At 36.9% G+C, this 8,478-nt stretch overlaps 1 protein-coding gene across 1 annotated transcript; it reads right to left on the bottom strand.

The window, feature by feature from the left end:
* Window positions 1–3,299: 3,299 nt before the first annotated feature.
* LOC18607273 (tRNA synthetase class II (D, K and N) family protein) lies at window positions 3,300–8,416 on the bottom strand. Its single transcript, XM_007041348.3, has 15 exons — window positions 7,995–8,416; window positions 7,760–7,903; window positions 7,573–7,682; window positions 7,186–7,297; window positions 6,992–7,063; window positions 6,702–6,793; window positions 6,392–6,512; window positions 5,651–5,773; window positions 5,341–5,536; window positions 5,047–5,234; window positions 4,881–4,952; window positions 4,329–4,427; window positions 4,145–4,225; window positions 3,787–3,844; window positions 3,300–3,707 (listed from the first exon to the last, which is right to left on the bottom strand). Exons 1-15 carry the CDS (start codon window positions 8,352–8,354, stop codon window positions 3,538–3,540), a joined length of 1,998 nt encoding a protein of 665 aa, XP_007041410.2. The 5' UTR covers window positions 8,355–8,416; the 3' UTR covers window positions 3,300–3,537.
* Window positions 8,417–8,478: the final 62 nt, after the last annotated feature.

The raw sequence follows: 8,478 nt of genomic DNA, 5'->3' as shown, positions 1-8,478 counted from the left end.
GTTTAGACTAACAGTGACTATCCTAGATTATGGAGTTTGTAAAATAATGTATAGAAATTTGTGTGCTTGTAACCATTAATGGGGTAATGTAAAGTTGATTCTCTACATTATGGATTCCTATTTTCAACCTTTGAATTTGTTTCTGAATCTTTTTTCCCATCTAGGATAAAATGCACTTGTAGATTTGTTTCTAAAAGAAGGGTGTAGGGCACCTAAAATACATGAACCATTTAAGACAATTCCATCTTTGAAAAAGAGACATTTTTTAACAATTTATGTGGTTAAAACTAAATTGTTTGCTAGACCATATCTATACAGATCAACCACAAATAATTCTCCCTTTTGGGAATAAAAATCTGTTGATTCATTCTTGCTTATTCATTCAAAAAATAAAGTTTGTCTTTTCAAACTTTTAATTGTTTAGGAAAGTAGGAATCAAGTGTCAAATCTCAAGAGTTCAAACTAGCTCAAGTCTGTTAAGCAAGCTAGTAGCCTAAGCGGACTAGCAACTTAGGCAGGCTAACAACCCATGCAAGTCTGACAGCTTAGATAAACCAACAAGTTAAACAGCCTAGCATACCAAACAAAAGCCCAACCCACATACTAGGGTTAGAAATGTTCGCACACCTCTAAGTGTGGCTAATTTGATTTGAATTATTGTATTTACTAATGTATTTGAATATAAATTAGATTAAGATTTGGTTTTGAATATTATATCTTCAAAGTAAATCTCTTAGCATTATATATATCTTTTAATCTAATCTTATCCGATTGAGGGCTATCAACCTATAAATAACCATTTACTTTATTTGTAACACACAACTCAAAAATAAGAATTATTTTCATTTCTCTAAAAGCTCTATCTTCTTTCTTTCTTTTGCTTTTACTATTTTGTGAGTTTTGAGACTTACTTAAACTCAATCTTCAGAGTTTAAGATTACATAAAGTTGGGCTAAAATCTTTCAACACATGGTAATTGGTATCAGAGCTAAGATGATCGAAGAAAAAATGACATCCATAACTGACCAATTCACACCCACCCAAAAGGTGAGGAAAACCAGAGGTCTTGCCAAGCAAGGTAAGTCTAATTCGAGAGACATGGTATCTACTTTTAATGACTAAGTATCTAGGATGATGACAGAAGTGGTCATGGGGGAAATGAAGGACAGATTTAAGGAAGTTGAAGTCAGCATAGATAAGTTGAGGTCTTATGATGAAGACTTTCGTGGATAATTATAGTTAGCCCTTAACAAGTTAGTGGAGCTGTTGAACCATTGAGATGCAACACTAGAGGAAATGGTTGAGTTGCTTTGATAAGAGGTATGGGGGCTCAAGGTTGAGCTCATCATACTCAAGGCAATCATAAAATGTGGTCAATCTTAAAAAGTTTCGAAGCAAACGAAAGACCCCAAGGAGGTGGACAACTTCTTGTGAAGCTTAAAGCAATACTTCAAAGCAATGAGTATTATAGATGATGCTTTACAGATCAATTCAACGCTATATGTTTGGTAGACACATACTTGCTATAGTGGCGACGTAGGTACGATGAGAAGCTTTATGGAGCGACCATTAGCACTTGGGTGGGCAAAGTTTCAAAAGTAGTTTTGTCTTGAAAATTCCGAATATGAGGCTCGTGAGAAGCTTAGGAGACTGACCTAACAAGTGAGATAAGATAAAATGTTAAAGAATTCAATGAATTGTTGTTACAGATTAGTGATGTTAGGGAGAAAAAGACATTATTTACATTTATGGATGGCTTAAAACCATGGACAAAGCAATAGCTTTAAAGGAGAGACGTGCAAGACCTTAGACAAGCCATATTGGTAGTTGAGAGTCTGGTTGAGCTTCGCTCATTCCGATCCAAGAAAAAAGGCAACGATGGGGTAAAAACGAATAATGAATTAAAGGAAAAAGCTAACGAAAAGTCACCATGCCACTTGACCAAGGCAATCACCAAGTGGAATAGCAAGGACAGGATCTGTCAACTGTTTATTGTGTGAGGAATTACACTTGACAAGGGATTGCCCCATGTGTAAAAGGCTCCTTATTATCATACTAGATGAGAAAGATCTAAGCAACAAAAGTGGCAACCAATGTATAAAGGGACTCTATGAGTGGTTACACCTAAGGAATCTAGTGTTGCACAAGGAAGAGGAAACCCATCAAACCATCCATACAGTTTGAGAGAAAGGTTAGTGTAGTGGCAAGGAGTGTCATCATCCGCGACAAGGGAGCTAAGAGCGTGCTTAGATTAGGGAACATCGTGTTGCACCTAAGGGAGTAACAAACGAAAGAAAAATGTCATATGGTCTAAAAAAGACCAAGATTAGAGGCGATGAGATTGCCATAAACGAGAGCTAGAAACGTTAAGAGGCTTAAGACAAGGATGTGAAATCGTCGAGACCTATTAAGCACTTGTGAAACCAAAAGGTTAAGGCAATGGCGAATTGGTCCGCAACAAGTGTTGAAGGAGACAAGGCATTCCAAAGTAGTGTGCGTAAGCCAAAAGCACATAAAATGAGATTATTCAAGGCAAAGTCGTGCGAGAGGACGATCGTGATATAACAGTGCACAAATGACGTCCATTTCTCAAAAACAAAGGTGATATTGCATTAAATGAAGGAAGATGTATAGCCCAAGAGTTTAAACCAGCCCAAGTTCATCAAACAAGTTAACAACCTAACCAACCTAGATAAGCTAGCAGGCTAAACAGCCCAACAAGTCAGACAAAAGGCCCAACCCGCATATAAAAGTAACACACTCTTAAAAATGTTTAATTTAATTTGAATTCTTGAATTCACTGATATATTTAAATATAGATTAAATTAAAATTAAAATTTAATTTAAATATTATCTCTTTAAATTAAATCACTTAAACAATTTTATCTCTATCTTGCAAATTAACTCTATTAGATACGACGGGGCTATCAATGTATAAATACCCTTCACTTTATCAATAGCACACAACTTAAGAATAAGAATTACTTCTATTTCTCTAAAACGCTTTCTTTTGCTTTTGCTATTTTGTGGATTTTAAAACCTATTTAAAGTCGATTTTCATTTTCAGAGTTTTAAGACCACAATAGCTACATTCATACATTCTTTGAGGCACCAATGAATTTCATGATGATAATTCCCAGGAAAAAGATTAATGTAATGACCAGCTGACTGTTGAATTACAAGAAAGCATCATCAGCTGTATTCAATTCTCCAAAAGGAAAGAGCACAAGCTAAATTCTGTCATAGCTCCCGAACATTTCAGATAAATTAAAAATGAACTCTAACCGAATAGCAGAAAATACTTAAACTTGAGACTCATCCATTGATGATAGAACAAAAATATGACATAGGTATAGTTCCACATATACAGCTATAATTTCTCAAATCAAAATTGGACGTATTCCAACTTTCTGTTAAGAATGAAAGAAAAACAGCATACAAGGAACAGATGCTTTATAATCAACCAATGGTGATTAATAGAATGGCTAATGGACAACCTAGTTGGCTTTTCATATAGACAAGCAAATGAAGAAGAAACTATTGGGTCACCAGTGAGAGATCCTTCAACTGTTGGATATCCACTTCGGATGGTGCTCGAGTGAGGGCACATTGAGCAGTAGTTGTCTTTGGGAAAGCAATGACATCTCTGATAGAATTTGCATCTGCTAACAGCATAACCAATCTATCCAAACCATAAGCAATTCCCCCTGAAATAGGAAAAAGGTTAAGCAAATGATTTTTTTCTAAATTAAAAAGTCATAGAACTGTGGCCTAGGCATGCCTAACCGTGTGGAGGAGCACCCATGTCTAAAGCTTCCAGAAGATAGCCAAACTTTGCTTCAGCCTGTAAATGAAGTAACATATAACCACATTATTTGGAACAGTTAAGGATTAAGAACTCAAACAAATCTCTGCTTTTCTAAAATTAGTAAGTATTCTGGTTTATTATGTTCCTTTAGGCCAGTCTCATGGTGGATCAGACTATCAAATTGACACTAGTTAGATAAAAGAACCAACCAAACCCTTGGCCTTTCTTGGCAAGAAAACTCAATAGGAAGATGGTCAACAGACGCAAGATTCCCCAGTTATATGGCACAAAGAATAACCATTAGTATATCTTAGAATAGCCTAAGGTTCTTCTCACCTGTTCAGGAGAGATGCCAACAGTTTCCAATACTTTCTGTTGGACCTCACGTTTAAAAATCCTTAAACTTCCTCCACCAATCTGACAATGACAGAGGCAATAATGCATTCAGTTACGATCTATAAGAGGTGGTCGATGAATTCCTTACCCTTTAGAGCTGCCAGAAAGCAAAAAATGTAAATACCTCAACTCCATTGTAAACCATGTCATAAGCAAGGGCACGTGCAGAAGAAAGATCTTCCATATCTTCAGGGTGTGGTGCAGTAAATGGGTGATGCAAGGCCTACAACATAAATACTTTTTCAACAACAGGCAGGTAACAAGAAACAATATAGTATTTAACAAACTAAAACTACCATGTACATTAATTTAACAAGCTAAAGCTTTGCCCAAAAGTTTGTTATGTAAGCACTTATATGCCACCAAATGAAAACAAAGAGAAAAATAGAGAAATGATAAAATCTAAACTTTGAGGTATCTACTGCCTTCCATTTTGATAAAACAGCAAGAATTTATATACCAACAAAAATTAGATCTTGAAACTCAGCCACTTTGTTAGTTCCTTAAGAATAACATAAAATCAGACATTGATACTAATGGCAAAGTATCATACGGATTAATTATAAACTGGACCAAGAGAACCTAAGACAATAATGCTAATTTTTTCTGAAGAATAGAAAATATATCAATTATTTCACTAGAATCACCAAAGACATAACAAGAGCATGAAACAGACCTCAAGTCTCTGTTCCAATTCATTCCACTCAAACATTGGGAAATCAGTCACCCACAAAATTGAATGCCTGGACTGCATTTCAAAATTGAAGAAAAAGCTTTGGTTAGAGAAAATAAGAGAGAAACAACTCTATACATTTCTGATTGAAGGCTGATCAGGAACTTACATAGTTAACCAAACCAAGTTCATGGGCTATGAATACCCTAAGTCGATCTAAGGTTCTGTTAACTGGTGTATGATGGCCCACTGCAAACAAGATCAGATCACCTGGTCCTGCAGAGCATTGTCTCAAAAATTGCTCTCTGTTTGTTGGACCTAAACTAGTTACTAATGCGGGAATTCCCTCAATCTCTCCTGAAAGAATAATAAATCCATCAAAACAAGCTTTAAAATTAAGAAATCAACATTTTCAAATGAGGAAAAGGAAAATCAAAGCTAAATAGAGAATAACACTATTTACCATCATCCAAGACCTTTACGAAGGGTAGACCCTTTGCTCCAGACTTGATTGCTTCATTATAAACATCACCTTTCTTAAGAGCTGTATTTGAAAATTTTTTAGCACCTGATGGCACACATAGTGTTTTGATAATTCCACCATTTTTCAATGTATCTGCAAAGAGCCTGAAGGGAGAGTCTAAGAAGAGATCAGATACCTGCAGCTCCAGTGGGAAGCAAAAGGATGAGCAAATATTAGACAAGGACTGCCAAGTAAATCAGCAAATCTTACACAATATGTGCTTAGTAAATAAGTGAACAAAGATCATTACATTTTTCAACTCAAGATCAAATCTGATGTCTGGTCTATCTGAACCATATCGATCCATTGCCTCAGCATATGTAAGCCTTGGGAAAGGATTGGGTAGCTGGACGCCTTTAATCTCTAGAAAAACCTGCAGCGAATAAGCTTTCTTAACACTCCTACAATGTGCACATACTAAAAAAATACGAAATTCCAATAAATGCATAACATTACTTCCAATGCCTCAGATGGTGAAGGCAATTACATTCACCTACATTCAACAAAAAATGCAGTGACAAAGGCCCTCTGATGAATGCCTCAAGTGTCTACCTAGGCTGTCAATTAGCAAACCTAGCTTGACTAATGGCAGGCCAATGTAAAATGAAGTCAAGCCACTTAGAAAACCCGTAAGCCGAACCCCATGAAGCTTATCTCAAGCTAAGCAGGTTACTACAGAGTTAAACTTGAATACTTTATTTACCAATGGGTACATATATTTGTAATACACAGAACCTTCACCGATGAATAGACTCACATACTTCATAAAATACACTCTATTTTGTTATCACATATGACTTGATGCCAAAGTTCAATGGCTTTCATAATCTGCTTCTTTTTTCCCCAAATTTTAGGTAAAGAAACAACTGTAACTAAATATTTGAGACCCTTATATCCAAAAAAACCAGCAAATATTTATGAATTATTCCTCGTGACAGATTTTTGGAGCTAGGACTCAGTCATCGAAGCATATTGCCCCCAACTCACTAACCTTTCGGATTAAGTCTTCATTAAGCCTCAGCATGTCCTCCAATGGAGTGAAAGCCATTTCCATATCAAGCTGCGTGAACTCAGGCTGTCTATCTGCTCTCAGATCTTCATCTCTAAAACATCTGGAAAAGAAAAAGAATTTATATTGTGGTTATATCCTAGAAGATTCTCGTACTTGGCCTCATCATGGGGGTCGCAAAATGGGAAACCAAAAGGGCCTGAGTAAGCCAGAAAAAATGGAGAAAGCTTATCCAGATAGAGACAATCATTGCAGTAGACTAACATGCTCTGACAACAACTAAAAATTTTACCTTGCTATTTGATAATATTTATCAAAACCAGAAACCATTAACATTTGCTTGAAAAGCTGCGGACTTTGAGGCAAAGCATAGAATGTTCCTGGCTTCAAAATATACATTAGAGTGAATCAGACCTGCTCCATTGTCCCAATGACAGATAAAAATTGAAAACTTGAAAAGTTTAACACTTATTGAGTGAATAAATAACACTTTGGATATGAAGCTTTGTGACATCGCAAAAGTTGTTTCATGCAGTATTAAGGGCATATTATGGAGGTGAACAGCAGCTGAATCATTAATACCTGGATCCTAGAGGGCACCAAATAATCCCGAGCACCTTCTGGAGTAGATCTAGAGAGCATTGGAGTTTCAATCTACCTTATAACCAAGAAAAGGTCAGAATCAACACAGAGACTTAACATGAATCACTAGAAAACGAACTAAAGAAATTATAATTATAAATTATTATAGTAGAACAAATTTCAAAGGGTTATACCTCCACAAAATTATGTACATCCTCCAGATATCGTCGAATGAGTTTCACCACTCTATGACGCAGCATGATGTTGAAATTCATTTGGTGCCGGCGTAAATCAAGGCATCGATATCTATGAACAGGTAAACCAACAATAAACATCAATTCAAATTCCCGGATATATCATAAGGAAAACATCTGTACCAAACTGGAATTGCTTGTGATAATTCAGAAGTTAGAAGCAATACTCCAAAAACAGACTCTAAAACTAATCTAGGGAAGTCATCAGGAACAATGTAGCTGATTCTTCTCTCCATTCATATTATAAAGATAATATCAGTTTATCAGCTAATCAAGTGCATAGCTTTTTAGAACTAAACTCAGACAAGTAAGTTCGAAGCTGGCTACCTTAAACGGATTTCCTCCTTGACAAAATCCTTTGCATCATCCGCACTAGTAACCAAGAATGGTAACTTTGATCTTACAGCATTTAATATCTGCACATGCTCCGCAGCGACCTGGCAGATGTAATGGACATCAAATTAAACACATAGCAATAAAGAATAAATACACAAGCTTAAATATAGTTTTATACCTCTATTGTGCCGGTTTTCATTTTCTTATTAACAGCCTCGCTGGGCCGAGACCGGACAAGACCATCAACAGCAACCACATACTCAAGCCTCAAATCCTTGATAGCTGCATGGGCATCAGGAAACTCATCTGGGAGCGACGTAATCTATAATTCAAAAACACCAAAAGAAATGCTAAAAACCCATTTCAAAAAAAAAATTCTTTCTATATGAAAATTGGAAAAGTTAAGTAAATACCTGGACAATGCCAGTGTGGTCTCTGAGATTAAGAAAGGTGAGCCCACCATGGACCCGGTGGAGAGCGACCCACCCGCAAAGCCGGACCCGGGAACCCACATCTTCACTTGATAAATCACCACAAAAAGCGGTGCGAGATACCCACTGGAGAGAGTCCTTGGAAGGGGCTAGTGGTGCTATGGGTTTGGGAGTTTCAGGGGACAGGGAAGGAGAAGGAGGAGATGGGTGACTGGAATCGGAAACGGAGGAAAGGGTTCGACTGTTCCTCGGAGGTGATTTGGGGAGTAAAACGGAAGGGAAAACAGCGAGGGGTCTGGCTCGAAAGGAGAGGAAAATGAAGGATTTGAGAAGCATAGACATTTTTCTGAGGTTTTCGGGGGTTAGGACAGAACGGGGGCTTTGGCCATTTTGGGAACAGAGAAAGAAGGGTTTAACGGATTGGGTCATCACGTGCGACGCGCGTGGATGATTGCGTAAGATTGCT

This window comes from Theobroma cacao, chromosome 2, assembly GCF_053813885.1.
Source record: "Theobroma cacao isolate CCN51 chromosome 2, ASM5381388v1, whole genome shotgun sequence".
In the NCBI taxonomy this organism is placed as follows: domain Eukaryota; kingdom Viridiplantae; phylum Streptophyta; class Magnoliopsida; order Malvales; family Malvaceae; genus Theobroma; species Theobroma cacao.
The sequence above is the reverse complement of the archived record's forward strand: the minus strand, read 5'-3'. Positions and strand labels throughout refer to the sequence as shown.

What these genes read in the sequence shown, in the direction of transcription:
- LOC18607273 (XM_007041348.3), bottom strand. Translation starts at nt 8,354, where the DNA reads ATGTCTATGCTTCTCAAATCCTTCATTTTCCTCTCCTTTCGAGCCAGA. An exon ending in AAATATTATCAAATAGCAAG is followed by an intron (nt 6,513 to 6,701) that starts GTAAAATTTTTA and finishes TTTCTTTTCCAG; the next exon opens with ATGTTTTAGAGATGAAGATC. An exon ending in AATTGGAACAGAGACTTGAG is followed by an intron (nt 4,428 to 4,880) that starts GTCTGTTTCATG and finishes TTTATGTTGTAG; the next exon opens with GCCTTGCATCACCCATTTAC.